This window comes from Scardinius erythrophthalmus (genome assembly GCF_964197995.2).
Source record: "Scardinius erythrophthalmus genome assembly, chromosome: 2".
NCBI classification, from domain to species: domain Eukaryota; kingdom Metazoa; phylum Chordata; class Actinopteri; order Cypriniformes; family Leuciscidae; genus Scardinius; species Scardinius erythrophthalmus.
The window spans coordinates 2,972,077-2,997,252 of record NC_138222.1 but is presented as its reverse complement, the minus strand read 5'-3'; the positions used below and the strand labels follow the sequence as shown (position 1 = coordinate 2,997,252).

At 39.1% G+C, this 25,176-nt stretch overlaps 1 protein-coding gene across 1 annotated transcript in view; it reads left to right on the top strand.

Annotated features, from left to right (window-relative positions):
- piezo1 (piezo type mechanosensitive ion channel component 1 (Er blood group)) overlaps nucleotides 1–25,176 on the top strand; it is a 158,170-nt gene that overhangs the window by 33,393 nt on the left and 99,601 nt on the right. The window contains exons 2-5 of the mRNA XM_081358792.1: nucleotides 4,957–5,052; nucleotides 17,377–17,499; nucleotides 18,827–18,869; nucleotides 22,508–22,661. Of these exons, the coding sequence (XP_081214918.1) occupies nucleotides 4,957–5,052; nucleotides 17,377–17,499; nucleotides 18,827–18,869; nucleotides 22,508–22,661 (416 nt within the window). The remainder of the gene's footprint in view (nucleotides 1–4,956; nucleotides 5,053–17,376; nucleotides 17,500–18,826; nucleotides 18,870–22,507; nucleotides 22,662–25,176) is intronic.

Below are 25,176 nucleotides of genomic sequence, written 5' to 3'. Positions count from 1 at the left end.
TTAACGCATTTTATTATTATTATTTTTTTTTTTTTTATATATATATATACATTTTTTTTTTTTGAGCAACTGAAATGGTGCCCTAAACACATTTTATTATTATTATTATTATTTTTTATATATATATATATATATACTTTTTTTTTTTTTTTTGAGCAACTGAAATGGTGCCCTAAACACATTGTGCGATCTGTGGCTCTAAATAATATGTAACAAAGTAAATATTTAAAATTTAATAACATGTTTATCTGTTACACTGATGGATAGTAAATTATAGTGGTTTCCACATTAGATTGAACCGTTTAACTGCAGTTATGCAGAACGACCACAGTAATTAGCTCTACTATGAGCTAAATCTTTATAATGAAGTGAAGGCTTCTGGGTAGGACGGTTGTTGAGTGGCCCAGTGTGTGTGTCTGTGTGTGTGTGTGTGCACACTGGTGTCCACAGGCTGTAACTGTGGGATGCATGTTTTGTAGGGCCGGTTTGCCGTGATCCCAGTCCTGTGGCTGTTGGTTTTTCCAGAGCCCAGATTAGCATAATTCCCTGAAGCCGTCCAGTGTCGTGAAGCCGAGACTCAGAGCTGAACCTGAAACACACGCGGATGAGTCTAACATCACAGAGGAACGCTTGATTGCTCTTTCGTACCTCAGGAGACCTAATGGAGTTCAGTGATGCGGGGAACCTTTTTAACTCACATTGTCAGACCATATTCAAATTCCCCATGTTGTTGTATTAATTAAAGTGCTCTAATATTAAAAATATTAAAATAAAAGTAAAATATTACCTTTCATGAATGTAAAATGTCTGCAAAATGCATGACAAAGTTATTGTCCAAAATGAGTCGTCAGTTATTTCATCCTCACTTCCTGTTACAGACCAATGTAACTAATTTGCATAATGCCAGCCTGTGGTCTTGATTGGCTGAACAGCGTCTCTTAGCTCCGCCCTCAAACACTGTAGTGTATCTGAGACTGGAGGAGTTTGGTTTTCTGCTGACAAAGCAAATCCACTTTGATGAGATTGATACGGTAATATATGATAGATAGATATGATAATGAGTGTTTGCTTTCTGACCAACCAGAGCAGAGGAAGCTCTCAGAGAGGCGGAGTTTAGAGAGACTGAATCCTTTATCAATCAGTTTCAGACACTGAGAGGAAAGAGCTGATGCTGTATATTATGAGGAAATTAAAGTGTTTTTGACCTTGGATGCGTGTGAACCTGTTGTAGGAGACGCCAAAACAACATTAGGAGCCTTAAATAGCATAATAGGGCACTTTAACAGATGTTTCAAATGAAAACAAGTATTATATTGTATATTCACAAGTGTGTTTTTAGCACTGTATGATGATCTCATGTTGATGCAAACTCTTACGCTGTAACTCTACCTGTGTAAATGAGTGACTGTTTGTGCTTTTGTTTATTATTTTTAAAATAGTCTGTATTTGCCATCGTTCATTAAGCCTATTTGAAGAGGTGGATAATTAAAGCAAGTCCTTTAAAGAAGCGAAAGCTGTGTGAATGTGTGTCTGGAAACTAAGAGGAAGGAATGGAAAAAACTGATCTAATCCCATTCTGTGTGTAGTGTAGACAACTCCATACTGTACAGAACACAAACACACACACACACACACACACACACACACACACACACACACACACACACACACACACACACACACACACACACACACACACATACTTACAGACAGTACAGAACACACACAAACACACACACACACACACACACACACACACACACACTTACATACAGTACAGACACACACACACACACACACACACACACACACACACACACACACACACACACACTTACATACAGTACAGACACACACACACACACACACACACAGACACAGACACAGACACTTACATACAGTACAGACACACACATACAGTACAGACACACACACACACAAACACACACACACACACACACACACACACACTTACATACAGTACAGACACACACATACAGTACAGACACACACACACAGTACAGACACACACACACACACACACACACACACACACACACACACACACACACACACTTACAGTACAGACACACACACACACACACACACACACACACACACACAGTACAGACACACACACACACACACACACACACACACACACACACACAGTACAGACACACACACACACAGTACAGACACACACATACAGTACAGACACACACACACACACACACACACACACACACACACACACACACACTTACATACAGTACAGACACACACATACAGTACAGACACACACACACAGTACAGACACGCACACACAGTACAGACACGCACACACAGTACAGACACGCACACACAGTACAGACACACACACACACACACACACACACACACACACACACACACACACACACACACACACACACACACACACACACACACACACACACTGACCACTACACAAAGTGTGAGGAATATCAAAGACTTCAGGAGTCGGCTGTCCTGAACCTGCCGTAGTACGAACACAATACACACACTCAGACTCAGCAGAATATCGTCTAATAATCGTTATCGAGAAAATCCCAGAAAATATGGAGATATCATTGTGTGTGACTATCGCAGCGCTCGGGCGATCAGGGGAGCCGGCGCTCGTCCTCCTCTGGGGTCTCCTCAGAGTTTGCCTGCAGTGATGGCGTGCTCCTGCTGAGGTCATGAGGCTCTGACACTGCAGATCTGTGTTCCTGCGCGCAGAGTTATGAGGGGGTTATCATGCCGCTCAAGACAAGTGGGAGAGGGCGGGAAAAGGGGAGACAACAACCAATAAAACACAGACCGGCAACACACTCATTACACAGACACATGAATATTAAAATATGACCTCGGAGAGTAAAGGAGTTGGGGGTTAAAGATGCCAAAATGAGGGAGAAATGCGGAAGAACATTTAAAAGGTCTAATATTTTAATTTAAAGAATGAAAGAATACTTTAAAGAATAGAAGATATAGTTACTTGTTATCCGTTGTTCTTTGAATTGTCGGTCTACACATTGTCTTCTGTGTATCAGAATAATTCATTGTGTCATCGCGCTCGTGATCAGACGTACAGCTGTGTGTGTGTGTGTGTGTGTGTCCTTATTTGCACATATTTCATTTGAAGAAGACGTGTGTATATTTAGAGCTGGTTCATGTTGAGAGAACTAGAGAATATTAAATATGTCCTTAAAAACTTGAAAAAAACTTGAAAACTAAAAACTTGCTCCGGTCCGTATATGAACGATATGATCCGCGTTGCAAGCGTAATAATTAATAATAATAATAATAATAATAATAATAATATTTATACTATATTATAAATTATAATAATTTATACTGTAATGCGATGATCTCATGCGTAAAACAGTGCAGTGATTGGATTAAACAAGCTCTTTCTCATGAATAAATGCACAGATTATCTTGAGGGTCAGCTGACGTAGAATCGTGCCGGGAGCCAATCACGCGCTCCGAAGGCGCTTCTACACAGCCAATCATGCGCTTCAAAGGCGCTTCTACACAGCCAATCACACGCTCCGAAGGTGATTCTACACAGCCAATCACACGCTCCGAAGGCACCTCTACACAGCCAATCACACGCTCCGAAGGTGATTCTACACAGCCAATCACACGCTCCGAAGGCACCTCTACACAGCCAATCACACGCTCCGAAGGCACCTCTACACAGCCAATCACACGCTCCGAAGGCGCTTCAACACAGCCAATCACACGCTCCGAAGGCACCTCTACACAGCCAATCACACGCTCCGAAGGCACTTCTACCTCACATTTCGTGACGATGCCTCGACTTTGCTTTTCAACCCGGAAGAACGAAATTGCTCAGAAAAACACAAAAATAACCAATTTCCACTTACTGATAACGTTTATGAGAGCTGTTAGTGTTTTCAGTGATGTGCATATCTGTTCACATCTCAACAAATGTGTTTTGGGGTTTCATGACCCGTTCAGGCCACCAGACTTCTCAAACAAAGCCTTCGGTTGTGAGCGTGAATCAGAGATCGGGAACGGCTGAGGAGTTTTGGAGGGTCTGAGGTGTTTGGATGGCATGGAAAATGCGAGTCAGGGAAAACCTTTACTAGTCGCAGCGGGAGTCAGGGAACTCCTGTATTCCCTGGCAAAGCCTCAAAGTGTTGGAACTGGTCCCAGAATGCTTTACACACGGACCTCTCAGCTTGATTAGAGCAATCACAGAGCTTCAAGAGTGCTTCATCAGCGCTATCAAACACTCGCGGACCGGCACACATCAAGCAGAAATATAGCAGCTTTTGTATTGACTTTGGGAATAGTCGAATACCTTCGGAAAAAAGAAAAAAAAAAATCTATTTTGATTGTGCTTGTCGATTCCGATTCTTATCGATTCCTAATTTCAATTCCAATTAGGTAAAAAACTCGTACTCTTATTGCAAAACATTTTTTTCATTCATTTTTCATTTGTGTGTAGTTAGGACACGGTGTTAGCAGTGGCGCAAAAAGTGGGTATGCGCTATATGCGTCGCAGAGGGGCGTAACACCAGGGGGCGCCAAAGCGATGGTAAAAAAAAAAAAAAAAAATTTACAAATTATTTTTGGTGTATTTTTTTTGGGGGGGGGGGGGGGGTGGCTTGTCAAGAGACGCGACAGCAGTGAAATAAGTGGATGGTGAAAGGCAACAGGGAGGATTTAAAGTGTGACGTCTGTGGAGGCTTGCAGATATTCATGTTAACACTGGACTAGCTATAACCAGTTATATGGTAACTTTAACCATTGAATCAAAATTAAATTGTACTCTTATCTGTGAAATAATCATGTGTTGCTGAAAAAATACGCCAAAGTTGTTGCTGCACGCCCCTGGGTGTTAGACTGCTGTATGACGCAGCGCTGAGTGTCTAAAACTGATGGTTTGTCTCTTCTTCTCCACAGCCTGCATCTTTCGCTACAACGCTCTCTCTTTAGTCTACCTTCTGTACCTGCTGCTGCTACCCTGGTTTCAATGGCCCAACAAACACACACTACGAGGTAAGAGTGTTTCTCACGCTTTCGTTTTCAGTGGCACAATACTGTCTGACTAGAAGACGGCTGATTGCTGAACAAAATGATTGCAAGACGAATGATATTGTGTGATATGGGTGCAAATGAACTCTGACTGGAGTAGCTTTGATTTTTTTGTCTTCTTGTTGTGTGTGTGTGTTTGTGTGTATTTTGTTATGATACAATAGAAAAGAAATCGATCCCAAACGATCCCTCTCTGTCTAGTAAGGGTTGAAACTCAAGACTTGAAGTCTGTTTGCCAAACCACATCTTTTGGCCGACGTTGATAATAGAGGAATCCATTATAAACCACAACACATTGATTCCTGCAGGATTAGACTTCAGAGATCCTCAAAGCCTCAACCATGATGGATAAACAAAAGTTTTGGCTCTCAAATGTGGTTTTGCATCGGCTTTTCCCATCCGAGCTCCAGACTGTGTAATGTGTAGGGGTCAGGGGTCAGATCCGTTTATCTTTATATAAACTTTATATCTCTCAAGCTCATATGGCAGGTGTTCACCGGAGCTGGACACAGAACTGCTGGCATTATGTATTTGATAACTGGGTTTAAACAAAGAGCTGTAAAGCGGATGAGGGTTTGAGTCAGAACAGAAGTATGTGGGATAATAAAGCGCTCAGACTATTTGTGCCTGTCAGCACTGTCATTAAATCCAGTTCTGCGACTCTTCCAGCGCCTAAGATGCTAGAGATCCATTATTAAAGTGCCCCTTTTATGCTGTTTTAAAGGATTAGTTCACTTTCAAAAACATTTTTGCTGATAATTTACTCACCCCGATGTCATCCAAGATATCCATGTCTTTCTTTCTTCAGTCGAAAAGAAATGAAGGTTTTTGAGGAAAACATTCCAGGATTTTTCTACACAGAATGGACTTCAATGGCAACCAACTATTCCAATGTTCAATGAAGGTCCAAATGTCCGTCTCAATGCAGCTTCAAAGTCTCGACACGATCCTAGTCGAGAAATAAGGGTCTTATCCAGCGAAACGAGCGTCATTTTCTAAAAAAAAACAAAAAAAAAACGTTTTAACCACAAATGCTCGTCGTGTACCATCTCTGAGATGCGCCACGTATTACATCATCACGATGGAAAGGTCATGCGTCACGTCATCTATCTAAGTTAATTGTCTGTGTACTCCGGTTCAAAAAGGTCGGGAAGGGCGAAAAATGTCATCTCATTTTCTCCTCCAATTTCAAAATTGGCCAGTTTCGTTTTGCAAAATGTACGTGGTATCGGTGCGTGGTATCGGCGAATTTTTATGAGTACGAGTATATGAGGACAGTATCGGCCCGAACCCCGATGCCAGTATTGGTATCGGGCCATCCACTCTCAGAAAAAAAGGTACAAAAGCTGTCACTGTAGCGGTACCTTTTCAAAAGGTACACCTTTGTACCTAAAGAGTGCATATAAGTCCCTCATAGGTACATATTGGTACCAAAGGTGTACATATTAGTACCTAAATGGTACATATTAGAACCCTTTTGAAGGGTACTGTCCCAGTGACAGCTTTTGTACCTTTTTTCTGAGAGTGTCCCTACTCTGAAGGCACCTCTACACAGCCAATCACACGCTCTGATTAAATGTATTATTATTATTTTAATTTTTTTTCATGACCTTTGCAACGTGATGGCGTAATACATGGCGCATCTCAGAGATGGTACAAGACGGGCATTTGTGGTTAAAAAGCGATTACAGAGAAGACTATGGAGGAGTGAGACAGCTCTCAGATTAATCAAAAATATCTTAATTTGTGTTCTGAAGATGAACGAAAGTCTTACAGGGTTGAACAACATGAGAGTGAGTGATTACTGACAGAATCTTGATTTTTCGGGGAACTAACCCTTTAAAGGAGAACTTGGTAGCTTTTTTAACTTAATAAAACTGTCTAGAAATCATTTGGATGGTTAAACAACCTGTTCTGGTGATATTGGTGACTTTCCCCGCTCCCCCCAGCATTCCCAGGCGGAAAACCAACCTTGCAACTTGTTCACTACCGTCCCGGCAAGATAGAAATTGGAAGTCTCGTGAGAAGCGAAAGCGAGAACGAGAACGAGCGCGAAACACAAATTGCTTTACGGCAATTCGACATAAACACACACGCATGTATGATGTCTTACCAGATTACCCACCTCGGTAGACATAGCTCCACGCGATACAGTTGGCTTGCTCCAATCAAAACAAACGCACATGAGCAGCGGTAGAGAGGGGGAGGAGGCCGCCGCAAGTGAGTTTTTTACGACTGTGTTGTGAAATATACGCCCCCCCACAGCTGTAGGGGGAGCTCGTGGGGAAAACATGCGACAACAAAAGGGAAAATCAGCGAAGAAGTGACTAGAGTTCGCTAGAGTTGCCGAGTTCTCCTTTAAGAAGGAGCTGTAAAGTGGATGATGGTTAGAACAGTCAGAACAGAAGTATGTGGGATAATAAAGCGCTCAGACTAATTGTGGCTGTCAACACTGTCAATAAATGAATAGTTGAATAATAAAAAAAATAGTTTTGCGACTCTTCCATATACACCAGTATTTGTAAGATGCTAGAGATTAATATTCCCATTGATGGCAGCTGCATGCATGCTATATATAAGTGCACGTCATCATTCAAGCCAGGGTTATGATCATTAACTAAAACTAAGAAAGGTAACACTTTATTTTACAGTGTTCCTGTTACAAGTGTTACCGTAGTAATAACAGTAGATTGTGCATAATCACATCCAACTAACCCTCAGCCAAACCCTGACCTCAAAATAAGTTAGTAATAATTACATGCTAATGATTATTACTCGGTACTTGCAACCAGTGGATCTCTGAGCTGAGTGAGTGAGTGGAGGCGGGGCTCATTTGCATATTCATAGAACCGCGCATACTAAATGAGGCAAGGGTGTCGAGTTACATTCAAGATATTTTAAGGCATGAAGACATTTTTTTTCAAGAAAAAAAACGTTTAAATATGTAATTTTGTTGAGTTTTAAGGGATAAATGATCGACTACAGGAGGACTTTAAGGAGCGACGAGTTTGTGAGGCTGTCTTTTGTCTTTTGTCTTGAAATACACATTTCAGCATTATTACTAATCCGTGTGTGCATTTTCCTTGAGAACCAAGCAAGTTGACTCATGAAACCATTTGTTTATTATATCGCAATCGCAATATTGACCTCAATAATCGCAATATGACATTTCCCCCGAATCGTGCAGCCCTAGAGCCGCCTTTACTAAATGAGGCAAGGGTGTCGAGTTACATTCAAGATATTTAAAGGCATGAAGACATTTTTTCAAGGATAAAAAATGTTTAAATATGTCATTTTGGTGATTAAAGATGAGTTATAAGGGATAAAATGATCGACTACAGGAGGACTTTACGGAGCGACGGATTTGTGAGGCTGTTTTCATGCATCAGCCTGCAGTAACGGTCATGACTTGTGTTTCTGTGTACATAAACTGGCATGATGACCTCATGTTGGGCGTTCACACTTTTTCTGTTGCCATAACAGTGTGTGTGTGTGTGTGTGTGTGTGTGTGTGTGTGTGTCTGGTTCTCTGTTGGATGGCATAAGGAAAAACATTCCAGTGTCTGATTTGCATTATTGTCAATCCTGTAAATATATAAACACTGCTTCTGTGCTGCATTAAAAACAAAGACAGCAGAATAGCCAGATCCACTGGAGAGATATGCAGATCCTTTATCCTTTCTGAGATATCTGTGTTCTACTACTTGTGTCTGATTTCTTATTATTGGTATTTTAAAGTCCAACATGATTGCATGATAGACTGCTGAAGTTGATATAAAATGTTTTCCACCTGTCATTTTTTGTTTGGTTGTTTGTGTATTTATTTTAATTGTGAAATTGGTGGCGCTGTTTAAAAAGAAATATGGATGAGTGATATATCAGAACAATTTCAGTTTTTGTGGATCAATATTTCGAGCCTTTTTTATACAACAACACGAATTGGATATTTATTGTCTATGCTTTTTTACCGTTTTTACATTTAGATTATCTTTTCCGTCATCTAACGCTCATTTACGGTTAATATTTAAAATGCTAATAATTGAATAACACTGTATAAGTGAATATCTGTTCTTTTATAATGTTGTGATGCCTTACAGTTCATCTTAGTCTTAAGTGTTTTATTTATTTATTGATTGATTGATTGAAACCAAACCATGTGGATTTTTTAATATTCACCCTTTATCAGAAAAATATAATAATACTACAAAAAAACAATATTATTTTACAATTATAATATGATAATAAAATATCTATCAGCTTATCTGATATTTTTTTGTTTTTAATTTCCGAAAACCTAGTCTAATACCAAGAAGCTAACAATATGATTCCTGGAGCATAAGTCACACACACACACACACACACACACACACACACACACACACACACACACACACACACACACACACACACACACACACACACACTACAATATATGGCTATTTCTATTGTTATATTAGTATTATATTCTAATTGTTTGACTTAACACCAGTGTGTAGACTGAAATATTATATATTATTAAAAATAGGTTTAAAGTTCAGGTTTAATGCACAGACTTTATCTGTGTTCAGTTTGCACACCGAACAAGTGAACATGGGTTGCATCTCTTCATTTTAAACTCTTCAGGTTTTGCACCAGACTGATGCGTTCTCATAAGGATTAGCTTTATTGTTTTGTTTGTTTTGTCAGAGAAGTTCATCTTGCTTTAACTATATGAAAGAGGTGTAGAATTCTTCTTACGTCTACAAAGTTATCTTTCCTCTGTCTGGATGTTATTGTTCTGTGACTCCGATGACGGTCATCTGCGTGTCTTTGGGATAATCTGGAGAGAAAATCCCCTCGACAGCCAGCCATAGTAAAACGAAACCTGGCAGTGAACAGTCTTAATGGTCTTAATGAAAACCATCTTGCTTTTTTCCATACTGTGGATTAGCTTCACATTCTGTGGCCGGGGAATCCGGGGGAAGCCAGTTGTGAACAATCAGAGGTTTAGGAGGAGAAGAAAGCTGTAGGAAAATGTAGATCACAGCTACAGAATGTTAGCCTGGGTATATTTGGGTCAAATTCACATTCATACTCACTGTTTCCTCAATTATGTAGGTTTAAGGCTTGTTAAGTTCAGAATAGCTTGTTCTGCTCACTGACTTGGTTACCTTTGACCTTTTACTGTAATAACTGATGCATATTGCAAGCAAAAATATGTAAGATCGTTCTCAAAACTCAAAAAGGTCCAATATGATTTTGGTTGACTTTACACTATTGGCAAGGTTTAAAGTCATGCAAACGTCTTAAAGAGGTTTTCTTGGTGAAAGTTCAAAAATGGTTTGAAGTCAAAATCAAATTAATCCATAATTAATAAATTAAATATTTGTTGCAATAGCTATACATTGTATGGGTCAAAATTATCGATTTTTCTTTTATGCCAAATTCATTAGGATATTAAGTAAAGATCATGTTCCATGAAGACATTTTGTAAATGTCCAACCGTAAATATATTAAAATATATATTTTTGCGAGTGAATGCAGCACAATCGCCAACATAAATGGACAAATTTAAAGGAGATTTTCTCAATGTTTAGATTTTTTTGCACCCTCAGATTTTCAATAGTCATATCTCGGCCAAATATTGTCCTATCCTAACAAACCATACATTAATGGAAAGCTTGTTTATTCGCCTTTCGGAATATGCATAAATCTCAATTTAAAAAATTTTTACCCTTGTGACTGGTTTTGTGGTCCAGCGTCACATATTTGGTTTGGTAGTTGTGTGTTGCGTGTGTGTGTGTGGTACGTGTCGCCCACTGTCTCACAAGTTACTTCAGAGACTTGCGTAAGTCTTACTCTCTCTCTCACCAACATTCACGTCTTCAACCACAGTGATACTCGTGGGAACAGTCGTTTTTGAGTCATCTTAAAGCATTATTTGTTTTGATAATTTGGTTTCGTGAAATAATAACCTGTATTTTTAGCCATGATGTGCATTATACACTACTTGGAGCCTTTAAAATGTGTTTTATCATCTGAAATATGTGGTGACTGGCTCCATAATCTGTTCATAAACAAATAGTGAACAGCTCTGAGGACATAATTTAACATCCTAAGTATTTATATTCTGTCTCTTTTTTAATAAAATCCTACCCTGTATGTTGCTTTGCATAAAATTAAACAATATACAGCACAATAACGAATTTATTGATCAAATAAAATGTACACAAACCTGTATTTTACCATGCACCAATTTGATGGAGCTGCACTGCTCTCTCTTAAAGTGGTTGCAAAAAGCCTGTGATAAATAACTCTGGGTTGTTACGTCTGACCCAGGATCTGGGTAACACAAAAACTACCCAAACACTGGGTGGTTACGTCTGACCCAGGATCTGGGTTACACAATAACTACCCAAACGCTGGATTGTTACGTCTGACCCAGGATCTGGGTAACACAAAAACTACCCAAACACTGGGTTGTTACGTCTGACCCAGGATCTGGGTTACACAAAAACTACCCAAACACTGGGTTGTTACGTCTGACCCAGGATCTGGATAACACAAAAACTACCCAAACACTGGGTTTTTACGTCTGACCCAGGATCTGGGTTACACAAAAACTACCCAAACACTGGGTTGTTACGTCTGACCCAGGATCTGGGTAACATAAAAACTACCCAAACACTGGTTTGTTACGTCTGACCCAGGATCTGGGTAACATAAAAACTACCCAAACACTGGTTTGTTACGTCTGACCCAGGATCTGGGTAACACAAAAACTACCCAAACACTGGGTTGTTACGTCTGACCCAGGATCTGGGTAACACAAAAACTACCCACACTGGGTTGTTACGTCTGACCCAGGATCCGGGTAACACAAAAACTACCCAAACACTGGGTTGTTACGTCTGACCCAGGATCTGGGTAACACAAAAACTACCCAAACACTGGGTTGTTACGTCTGACCCAGGATCTGGGTTGTTACGTCTGACCCAGGATCTGGGTAACATAAAAACTACCCAAACACTGGGTTGTTACATCTGACCCAGGATCTGGGTAACATAAAAACTACCCAAACACTGGTTTGTTACGTCTGACCCAGGATCTGGGTAACACAAAAACTACCCAAACACTGGGTTGTTACGTCTGACCCAGGATCTGGGTAACACAAAAACTACCCACACTGGGTTGTTACGTCTGACCCAGGATCCGGGTAACACAAAAACTACCCAAACACTGGTTTGTTACATCTGACCCAGGATCTGGGTAACACAAAAACTACCCAAACACTGGTTTGTTACGTCTGACCCAGGATCTGGGTTGTTACGTCTGACCCAGGATCTGGGTTACACAAAAACTACCCACACTGGGTTGTTACGTCTGACCCAGGATCCGGGTAACACAAAAACTACCCAAACACTGGTTTGTTACGTCTGACCCAGGATCTGGGTAACACAAAAACTACCCAAACACTGGGTTGTTACGTCTGACCCAGGATCTGGGTAACACAAAAACTACCCACACTGGGTTGTTACGTCTGACCCAGGATCCGGGTAACACAAAAACTACCCAAACACTGGTTTGTTACGTCTGACCCAGGATCCGGGTGACACAAAAACTACCCAAACACTGGTTTGTTACGTCTGACCCAGGATCTGGGTTGTTACGTCTGACCCAGGATCTGGGTTACACAAAAACTACTCAAACACTGGGTTATTACGTCTGACCCAGGATCTGGGTAACACAAAAACTACCCAAAATCTGGGTTGTTACGTCTGACCCAGGATCTGGGTTGTTACGTCTGACCCAGGATCTGGGTAACACAAAAACTACCCAAACACTGGGTTGTTACGTCTGACCCAGGATCTGGGTAACACAAAAACTACCCAAACACTGGGTTGTTACGTCTGACCCAGGATCTGGGTAACACAAAAACTACCCAAAATCTGGGTTGTTACGTCTGACCCAGGATCTGGGTTGTTACGTCTGACCCAGGATCTGGGTTACACAAAAACTACTCAAACACTGGGTTATTACGTCTGACTCAGGATCTGGGTAACACAAAAACTACCCAAACACTGGTTTGTTACATCTGACCCAGGATCTGGGTAACACAAAAACTACCCAAACACTGGGTTGTTACATCTGACCCAGGATCCAGGTAACACAAAAACTACCCAAACACTGGGTTGTTACGTCTGACCCAGGATCTGGGTTGTTACGTCTGACCCAGGATCTGGGTTGTTACGTCTGATCCAGGATCTGGGTTACACAAAAACTACCCAAACACTGGGTTGTTACGTTTGACCCAGGATCTGGATAACACAAAAACTACCCAAACACTGGGTTGTTACGTCTGACCCAGGATCTGGGTTACACAAAAACTACCCAAACACTGGGTTGTTACGTCTGACCCAGGATCTGGGTTGTTACGTCTGACCCAGGATCTGGGTTACACAAAAACTACTCAAACACTGGGTTGTTACGTCTGACCCAGGATCTGGATAACACAAAAACTACCCAAACACTGGGTTGTTACGTCTGACCCAGGATCTGGGTTACACAAAAACTACCCAAACACTGGGTTGTTACATCTGACCCAGGATCTGGATAACACAAAAACTACCCAAACACTGGGTTGTTACGTCTGACCCAGGATCTGGATAACACAAAAACTACCCAAACACTGGGTTGTTACGTCTGACCCAGGATCTGGATAACACAAAAACTACCCAAACACTGGGTTGTTACGTCTGACCCAGGATCTGGGTTGTTACGTTTGACCCAGGATCTGGGTTGTTACGTCTGACCCAGGATCTGGGTTGTTACGTCTGACCCAGGATCTGGGTTGTTACGTCTGACCCAGGATCTGGGTTGTTACGTCTGACCCAGGATCTGGGTTGTTACGTCTGACCCAGGATCTGGGTTGTTACGTCTGACTCAGGATCTGGGTAACACAAAAACTACCCAAACACTGAAAAATAACCCAACATACTCAACCCAGGATTTGGGTAGAAAAAATAACCCAAGATTTTTTAGTGTGTGTGAAAACTCCCTTAGAACGCTCTTGGTCACCAAGATGAAACAAAAGTGTTTGAAAAGCACTGAAAATCATAATTGTCTTTGGTTAAATTACTCTGTAATGATTCGCCAAAATAAACTGTTCGTATAACAACAGGATAACCTTCAAAATTGGCTGAAAATATCCCAGCGCTGATGTGTAAAACCTCTGGCTTGGCTTGCTAAGGCAGACTGTTATTCTTTCCATAGAAACTCAGTAACTCTACACCATCTATGGAGCAGCGTCAAGTGCTCTGGAGCCCCGATTCTTGTTAAAACAATCACAGCTACACGTGTCAAAACACAAGACATCACAGTCCTCTAGTTGTGTGGAAAATGGCCTGCAGATTTCACACTCCCACTGTAGAGAGGAACAGGTTAGATGTGAACGAACGCTGAAGTGGCCTTTCATTGAATCTCACTGGAAAGAAAAACGCCAAGACAAACTGGAAAGACAAATACAGCTCTGTATTTCCCAGGTGTCCTCACTCACCTCGTCAAGCCCGAATATCTCTGCTGCGATGCCATCCGTTCTCACACATCAGTTTAAAACACTGGGTTAAAAACAACCCAATCTGGGTTGGGCTGGGTAAATATAGGACAGAACACATGTTGGGTTCATTTTACCCAGCAAATTGGGTTATTTAACCCAGCATAATGGGTTGATTTAACCCAGTATAGTTGATTCATATTTACTATAATACTAGTTTTTTTTATACATGAATTAATGTCTATGGTTTAACTTAAATCCTCTAAACTTTAAAAAAATACTTGATACAATCACTGGCTTGCATAGTATATTTTTTTTATCATATTTTACAGAATAGTATATTTTTTATCATTTTTAATACATATTCCCAACATTTAAGCACGTTTAACAAATATTAGAAGTAAAAATAAAAAAATAAGTAATTCAAGTGTAATCAACCTTATGCTGTGACTCCATAACCTGTCCATAAACAATCAGTGTACAGTTCTGAGGACATATTTTAACATAGACAAATAACCCAAAATTGTTTAGAGTGCACATACAGAGTATGTACTTCAGTTTCCAGTATAGTTTCATGTAAGGGAATGGCTCGTCTGATGTCTGTCTATTAAAACCTTTATTTTACAGGTTGCATTATTCAGCAGTGCATTTCCATCAGTGTTTAGGTAAAGTATAACCACATTCAGGCTGTAATTGTCGACTGGGCAACTTTCCTGCTTACTAAAGCACTGTTACTATTCATACTTTTATGCGGTTATTAAAAACCCCTTAATGTGACGTCTTAAACTTTTACTGTGGTCGTTTGTGGTACGGACATGATTGAAGTTGAGGAGAGTTGTGCTTTTACTTTTCTAAACAATCAGATGGTTTTCACCTGGTGGACTGAAAAGGCAAAAAAAAAAAAAAATAATGCATTTAAATTGGCCTTATTATGCTATTTTTGGATGATGGGTGTTATGTAAAAGGTCTACAAAGTTTCAAAGATCAAAGAGCAAAGACAAATTATTGTCTCCAAAAAGAAAGAATGAATTCTGAACTGCTGAAACGAGTCGTCAGTTATTTCATTCTCACTTCCTGTTACAAACCAATGTAACTAATTTGCATAATGCCAGCCTGTGGTCTTGATTGGCTGAGCAGCGTCTCTTAGCTCCGCCCTCAAACACTGTAGTTTATCTGAGACTGGAGGAGTTTGGTTCGTGTTGTTCATGTGGAGAAGACGCTGTTTTCTGAGATTGATTCGGTAAAACCCACGCCATCGTTACTGTTTGAATCACTGTGATCAAGAGCTGAGATTCAGATATGATAATGAGCGTTTGCTTTCTGACCAATCACAGTAGAAGAAGCTCTCAGAGAGGCGGGATTTAGAGAGACTGAATCCTTTATCAATCAGTTTCAGACACTGAGAGGAAAGAGCTGATGCTGTATATTATGAGGAAATTAAAGTGTTTTTGACCTTGGATGCGTGTGAACCTGTTGTAGGAGACGCCAAAACAACATTAGGAGCCTAAAATAGCATAATAGGGCACTTTAACTGATGTTTCAAATGTAAAAGTTTGGCCTGAACAGTGCCCAGTTGTAGCTGAAGTTTAGAGGTCTTTACAGACAGTCCCAGTGCTCTTTACCTATTTTATTTTTATTTATTTGTATTTTGACAGTCCTGCCATGATCAGAATAGCTGGGCCTGCCTTTGCATTTTCCTAACTCTCGCAAAAGTTAAACACTCACACATGTGCTTATTTGCTCCTATACCTCTGCGCTGTTGGAAAAATACTGTTAGAAAGCCCGTCTTTGGGTGGCAACAATGTAAATTTTGCAATTAAATATTACTAGAGTTTCTGCAAAGCCTGTAAAGCTATTGTTATGACAACCGATGGATGGGTAGTTGACAAATACTGTGTTCATGGACGTGTTTAACCATTATGTTTTAAAAATGGCAGGTTTAAACCAATGAACCTTTAATATGAGGTTTATTTTTAAGCTGAAGTTGGCTCATTTGTGAATGGAAACTGTACAGATTTGTAATATTGACCATCAAACCAGTTATTGGACTTTTGTGAAGAAAAGTTACATGATTTTGAGTGTGACAAACTACACCATCATAGTCTTTAATGTAATGTTTAAAATGTATCTTTATAAAAGATCATGATGCTGTTGCTGATTAAATATAACGTGGATAGCATTGAATAAATATATTTTCGTCAAGTTAGATACTGATTATTAATCTCTCCTTATCTAAACCTAAACCTTATCTAAATTTAACTGTTGGACTCGTAGATCCGCCATGTTTGTAGTTTATTAACATTGTGTATTCGTGTTTGTAGTTCTAATCAGATATTTAGAATGTGCTTGTTATCTATGCTTGTGATTTGGGTATTTGTTTTTATTTTCCTACTGACTGTTCACTTGCCTTTAAATAATGTCTGAACTTTATTAGTTAGGCTAGTAGTTTTTGATGTGGTACCAGAGTACTTAAAGTGTGCTTTAAGTAAAAAATGGAAAGCAAAGTCAGGGTGACCCCCAAAATAATTCTTGCTGGTCCAAAAATTTACTCAAAAACCATAATATGACCCAAATCGTGAGTTTTGTGATCCGTTGAACCACTATCATTTAAACATACTACAATTTGGGAAACATTAATTCTAATTTCGAATACTATTTAGGATGAAAAGTATGTGAATTTGGACTTTTTTACTGATCTGTACCAGCTTCAACTTCTGTGCAGTTCTCATTACTGTATTTTTCCTCTCCATCCCGCAGGACACACTGGACGTTTCATCAAGGCTCTTTTCAGCACCAGTCTGGTTTTCCTCTTGGCACACGTGTGCTTCCAGATCTGCTTATACACCATCCCCAGCCTGGATGATGCACTGGGACACAACTGTGAGTACAACTTCTTTCAGGTGCATGTTCAATCATGGAGCGTTTTCTCTTTCGGTCATTTTGACCCGGAAATATTTTTTGAAAAAATTGAGTGTTCATCAGAGGGGTCCGAGACCCTGTGACTTTTGTCGCACTTGAACCATCAATACACCAAAAAAATATATAAATATGGTTTCGAAGAATTTTGTGGTTAAAATTTAAAAAAGTAACAAATCCTTCCCTCGCGGGTCAATTTGACCCCTTTAGGAATGAATGGAGTGCGAGGAATGCTTCAGTACACATAGAAAACCCTAAAAATGCTCAAAATTCTAACTAAAAACTCTAAAACTTTACCAAAAAATTATTGTTTAATGTCTACATGTGTATCTGAATGCATACTCAAGCGAACTGACTTCAGGACCCAGAGGAACAGCTCATTTGCTGGCATCAGGCCATCTAGTGGCAAGAGTTATGAAACATCATGTTATATTATAATTCTTTCCACAAGAGGTCGGCAAAGACACCCTGTGTAAGATATTTAGAGCTAAATTAAAAGGGTTATGCATGAGATTGTGAGTTATTTTGAATTTAAGTTAAAAGAATGTGAGCAATGTACTTAAATAGCTAAATTACTATTTATTGATTATTTATTGATTAAATCTTGTAATTTAAATAAATAAAATAAAAAATAACAAAAAAAAATTGCAAAAAAAAAAAAAAATTATATAAATTAAATAAAATAAGCTTTCTGGAAAAAAGTGTAATTAAGTACAATTTTAGGGCTTCGGGTTATTTTGACCCGCGAGGGAAGGATGAGGAAGTGCCTTGTAACGCGCAGATTTGTTATCCAGAATTTTTATTTAATTTAATTTTATTTTATTTCATTTTATTATTTTGTACCCTTATCATGAACTTGTGATACCCAAGATTTTTTTATGACTTTTTTTTTTATAGCGCTTTAAATCAAATAAATACATTTTTATTTTCAATCAACTTTGCAGACAGTCATTATGTTAATGAATATCTTAATGTCTTAGTGTTGCATTAAGCAGATTAGACCTGGATATATATATATATATATATATATATATATAGCTTATTTAGCATAGAGATTATTTTATTTATTTATTTATTTATTTATTTTATTATTGAGGAGGATACAGGTAAGGTTAGGACAGGTTTGGTGGTGTGTGTAGGTTTATTGTTGGAATATTGTTTATTGTTATCTTGTAGACTTCGCCTGTCTCAGTTCAGTGGCTCGTGGAAATGTGTTCGGTTTGCTTGTCTTTCTCACGTATAAACACTGATAAGCACTTGTAACCCTCTCTCTCTCTGGCTCTCTCCTCAGGCAGCTCATGGGAGACTCTATCGAGACACGTCGGAGTGTCCAGGTATGTGGAGAATCCGGAGAATGAGAGCATGTAAACGCGAGGCGTCATGTTGAGCCGTTCGAAAGTGATCAGTGTTAGATCATGTTCAGGTCAAGGCCATGTACTCTACACCTCATGCAAATAAAGTTTACATCAATAAGAATACATTTATTTAATTTTTCATTTGAATAGCCCTTTTCAAAATCTACTTCACAGAGAATCATTACGTGTATGTTTATAATATCTTAATGTCTTATAATTGCATTTAACAGATTAGAGCTGGCTGATTATTTATATGGATTGTGGAATTGAAGAAATTTTATTTATTTATTGCATTGATTCAAATCAACTTTACAGAAAATCATAATGTTAATGTTTTAATATCTTGATATCTTAATGCCTTATAGTCGCATTTAACAGATTAGAGCTGGGTGATAATATACTGTATAGCATGTAGCTTTTATTTAATTTAATTAAATTTTATTTTATTTTTTATTTATTATTATTATTTTATTTTTTATTTTGTTGTACCCTTATCATAAATTTGTAATACCAAATAACTTTTATTTTATTTTTTTATGACTTATTTTTTTAATAGTGCTCTAAATCAAATAAATAAATTGATTTCAAATCAACTTAAAAATCATTACGTTCATTTTTAGAATATCTTAATGTATTAGTGTTGAATTTAGCAGATTAGACCTGGACGATAATATATACAGCAAATATATATATATATTTATATATATATTATTATTATTATTATTATTATTTTTATTTTTTTTTTTTTTTTTTTTTTGTGAAAGGATATTTGACCATTTTCAAGCCCTGTTTTGTGCCATAATCATGAACTTGTAATACCAAAGAATTTTTTATTTATTTATTTATTTATTTATTACCATTTTCATGAACTTGTGAATTGTGATACCCAATAATTATTTTATTTTTTATGAATAATTTTTTTAATAGCACATTGTTTCAAATCAACTTATTTGAAAATCAACTTTATTTTATTTTATTTTATTTTATTTTATTTTATTTTATTTTATTTTATTTTATTATTTTCCCCTTTCCCTGTAGAGGTGTTGTCTGTGTCCTCAGCTGTGGTGTTTGACTCTGGTGTTTGACTCTGGTGTTTGACTCTGGTGTTTAACACTGGTGTTTGACTCTGGTGTTTGACTCTGGTGTTTGACTCTGGTGTTTGACTCTGGTGTTTGACTCTGGTGTTTGACTCTGGTGTTTGACTCTGGTGTTTAACACTGGTGTTTGACTCTGGTGTTTGACTCTGGTGTTTGACTCTGGTGTTTGACTCTGGTGTTTAACACTGGTGTTTGACTCTGGTGTTTGACTCTGGTGTTTAACACTGGTGTTTGACTCTGGTGTTTGACTCTGGTGTTTAACACTGGTGTTTGACTCTGGTGTTTAACACTGGTGTTTGACTCTGGTGTTTGACTCTGGTGTTTGACTCTGGTGTTTGACTCTGGTGTTTAACACTGGTGTTTGACTCTGGTGTTTGACTCTGGTGTTTAACACTGGTGTTTGACTCTGGTGTTTGACTCTGGTGTTTGACTCTGGTGTTTGACTCTGGTGTTTAACACTGGTGTTTGACTCTGGTGTTTAACACTGGTGTTTGACTCTGGTGTTTGACTCTGGTGTTTAACACTGGTGTTTGACTCTGGTGTTTAACTCTGGTGTTTGACTCTGGTGTTTGACTCTGGTGTTTGACTCTGGTGTTTGACTCTGGTGTTTGACTCTGGTGTTTAACACTGGTGTTTGACTCTGGTGTTTAACTCTGGTGTTTGACTCTGGTGTTTGACTCTGGTGTTTGACTCTGGTGTTTGACTCTGGTGTTTAACACTGGTGTTTGACTCTGGTGTTTGACTCTGGTGTTTAACACTGGTGTTTGACTCTGGTGTTTGACTCTGGTGTTTAACACTGGTGTTTGACTCTGGTGTTTGACTCTGGTGTTTAACACTGGTGTTTGACTCTGGTGTTTGACTCTGGTGTTTAACACTGGTGTTTGACTCTGGTGCTTGACTCTGGTGTTTGACTCTGGTGTTTGACTCTGGTGTTTGACTCTGGTGTTTGACTCTGGTGTTTAACACTGGTGTTTGACTCTGGTGTTTGACTCTGGTGATTGACTCTGGTGTTTGACTCTGGTGTTTGACTCTGGTGTTTGACTCTGGTGTTTGACTCTGGTGTTTGACTCTGGTGTTTGACTCTGGTGTTTGACTCTGGTGTTTGACTCTGGTGTTTAACACTGGTGTTTGACTCTGGTGTTTGACTCTGGTGTTTAACACTGGTGTTTGACTCTGGTGTTTGACTCTGGTGTTTGACTCTGGTGTTTGACTCTGGTGTTTAACACTGGTGTTTGACTCTGGTGTTTGACTCTGGTGTTTGACTCTGGTGTTTAACACTGGTGTTTGACTCTGGTGTTTGACTCTGGTGTTTAACACTGGTGTTTGACTCTGGTGTTTGACTCTGGTGTTTAACACTGGTGTTTGACTCTGGTGTTTAACACTGGTGTTTGACTCTGGTGTTTGACTCTGGTGTTTAACACTGGTGTTTGACTCTGGTGTTTGACTCTGGTGTTTGACTCTGGTGTTTGATCTGGTGTTTAACTCTGGTGTTTGACTCTGGTGTTTGACTCTGGTGTTTGACTCTGGTGTTTGACTCTGGTGTTTGACTCTGGTGTTTGACACTGGTGTTTGACTCTGGTGTTTGACTCTGGTGTTTGACTCTGGTGTTTGACTCTGGTGTTTGACTCTGGTGTTTAACACTGGTGTTTGACTCTGGTGTTTGACTCTGGTGTTTGACTCTGGTGTTTGACTCTGGTGTTTGACTCTGGTGTTTGATCTGGTGTTTGACTCTGGTGTTTGACTCTGGTGTTTGACTCTGGTGTTTGACACTGGTGTTTGACTCTGGTGTTTGACTCTGGTGTTTGACTCTGGTGTTTGACTCTGGTGTTTAACACTGGTGTTTGACTCTGGTGTTTGACTCTGGTGTTTGACTCTGGTGTTTGACTCTGGTGTTTGACTCTGGTGTTTAACACTGGTGTTTGACTCTGGTGTTTGACTCTGGTGTTTGATCTGGTGTTTGACTCTGGTGTTTGACTCTGGTGTTTGACTCTGGTGTTTGACTCTGGTGTTTGATCTGGTGTTTAACTCTGGTGTTTGACTCTGGTGTTTGACTCTGGTGTTTGACTCTGGTGTTTGACTCTGGTGTTTGACACTGGTGTTTGACACTGGTGTTTGACTCTGGTGTTTGACTCTGGTGTTTGACTCTGGTGTTTGACTCTGGTGTTTGACTCTGGTGTTTAACACTGGTGTTTGACTCTGGTGTTTGACTCTGGTGTTTGACTCTGGTGTTTGACTCTGGTGTTTGACTCTGGTGTTTGACTCTGGTGTTTGACTCTGGTGTTTAACACTGGTGTTTGACTCTGGTGTTTGACTCTGGTGTTTGACTCTGGTGTTTGACTCTGGTGTTTGACTCTGGTGTTTGACTCTGGTGTTTGACTCTGGTGTTTAACACTGGTGTTTGACTCTGGTGTTTGACTCTGGTGTTTGACTCTGGTGTTTGACTCTGGTGTTTGACTCTGGTGTTTGACTCTGGTGTTTGACTCTGGTGTTTGACTCTGGTGCTTGCTCTGTCTCCTGCAGACTCCCGCTGGAAGAGCCCTGGGCCGTCGTGTGGCTCCTGACCCCAGATCTGGGCATCTTCATCGTCTCTTTGATCACACTGGTCCTCTGCAACCGGCTGATGAAGAAGAGGGACGAGGGGCTCGTAACACACGTGTCTGCACTTCTTCATGAGGTGAGCTTCTGTTCTCTTGAGTAATGCTGCCTTAAGGCCCGGAAGACTCTCAGCAAACGTCTCTTTCTTTCTTCCATTTGGTTAAAAATAAAGTTAGGAGCAATGTGTGCTGATGTTGTATCGCTAAACGCTTGAGCTGCGGTTGAGGAGGAGACAGGGAAGGTTTGGAGGAATGGGTGGGTTTAATGTTTGTTTTTTTCCGTATGAAAGGATTTTTATTTTATTTTTTACCATTTTCTAGCTTGTGATACCCAAGAATTTTTTTCTTTTCTTTTTATTATTATTATTATTATTATTTTTATTATTATTTATTTGTTTGTACCCTTATCATGAACTTGTGATACCCAAGAATTTTTATTTAATATTTTTTATGACTTCTTTTTTTTAATAGTGCTTTAAATCAGATAAATAAATTGATTTCAAATCAGCTTTACAGAAAATCAATGTTAATTTTTAGAATATCTTAATGTCTTGTGTTGCATTTAGCAGATGGAAAAACATCCCTGGTGTCTCTTCCTAGAATCAAAACTACATTAGTGAAACATTACTCCTTTTGTTTTTCTTACTGAAGTTTTGCCATGCAAATGTGAGATCATCAGGAACAACTGCATGTTCTGCTTTACTGCTGAGTTATATATCCATAAAATATTCTGTACTTTTTAGATGCAGGGAAATTATGACCACAAAATGCATATGCGCCGCGCTTCCACTTTGACACGCAGCTCTCTGTTCTTGTGGGATCATCGATTCGAGAATTATTACCTGCCTCTTTATATCATGTACAAAAACGAGTTGTGGTTGATCAGTGTTTGAGTTGGTCCGGTGGAAGCTTCCCGTCTGAGTCTTTATATTCCCTTTCACACAGAGATCCCGGAACACACACGGTTTGATATACCTCAAAGAACATACAAAATCAGGCCAAAAGCGAAGTTCGAAACCGCTTGCCAAAGTGAACTTTCTGGAAAAGTTGGTAAACACCTCTGAACTCCCATTGGTCAGTGGTGATGATGTAATAAGTGGGTGTGGTTCTGAGGCTCCGCCTTCTTTGAGACATTGATCATCTCCGGTTCATTTCTTCACGCCAGACGCCAGTAAAAACATGAGCACGCTGGAGAGAGACGCTTTATTTTTGAGCTTTTCATTTTAAATCCCCTAAAGTTGCAGCGTTAAAGCAATCTATTGTATAAAGTGCTGTATAAATCAGCGTGGCTTCACTGTAGTGCTGAGTCTCAGAGCTGGCTCAAACATCTCCACATCTCTATGATCAGAGCTTTCTGAACCAAGCGTTACCAATTCCATTTTTATGACTGAATCCCGCGATCCCATCCGCTTTTTTGCAGATCATAGGGCCCAAAATTTATTTTGCGAATCCCACTTTGAGAACCCCTGATGTATAAGGTGCTTCAAAATATTGTAAAAAAAAAATATATATATATATATATATATATATATATATATATAGTTGCTGGTTTCAGAGAGAAAAACTTTTTGCGGATACAGTACAAAACAGCATGAAGAAACTGACGAGACTAAATTAGTCTTTAGTTCAGTTCAGTTTTCAGAAATGTTTGACCGAAGGCTTATGTTTGCCAGAGAAATTGTAGCCTACTTCATAAAGTTATTAAGTTATTTAAATGGATGAGATGGAGCAAATTGCCCATGATGCACCTCATTAATGCTATTGGAATCTAAACAAAAGGCATCAGACTTTACAGAAGCTCATTTTTTGCTTTATTTCTTTAGTCTTTGTATTGTTTCAGTACTTTGCTTTTTTGATGAACATGAAAAGTCATAATAAAAAATAAAAAAACATGTTTAAATCATCCTATTCTTTGATTCTCTTTAAATATTGTTCATAGTGTAAGTTTTGACTCCTAAATCTCCACCCTGTGATATTTTATGGCATTTCTTTTCTTTTCTTTCCCCATTCGACTCCATTGTACACTGAACTGAACAGCGGCCCAAAGCTGACAACTTCCTGTTGCCGTTTCCAAGCCAACAACATCAACAAACACTGGCTGGCTCGCTATATGTGTCAGCATAGAAAAATATGACTTTTATAAGATCAATTAGCAATAGAGGCCCGAGTGCTTGACCAGGCGTGCGTGTCTGCTTTACTGGAATCTAACAATAGACACCGTTTCAACATTGCTTATGCATAAATATTATTCCCAGATCCAAAGCTGACCTCTGTTCACCCGTCTGACTCGTTTCTACTCCTTTCTTATCAAGTTACAAACAACTGTAACTAACTAACTAACTTATGATTTAACATGCTTGAACTATAGACAAGCTGGCCATCTGAAAAAGTAGTGGGGGAACTCCACAATTTATAAACCAAAGCAGCAAAATATGTAAGACCACAATGCATTTTTATTAATATTTTATACCAGATTGGTCACACTTTAGATTAGGGTCCAATTCTCACTATTAACTACGACTTTTGCCTCAATACACTCCTTTTACTGCTTATTAATATTAATAAGGTAGGATTAAGGGACGTAGAATATGGCCA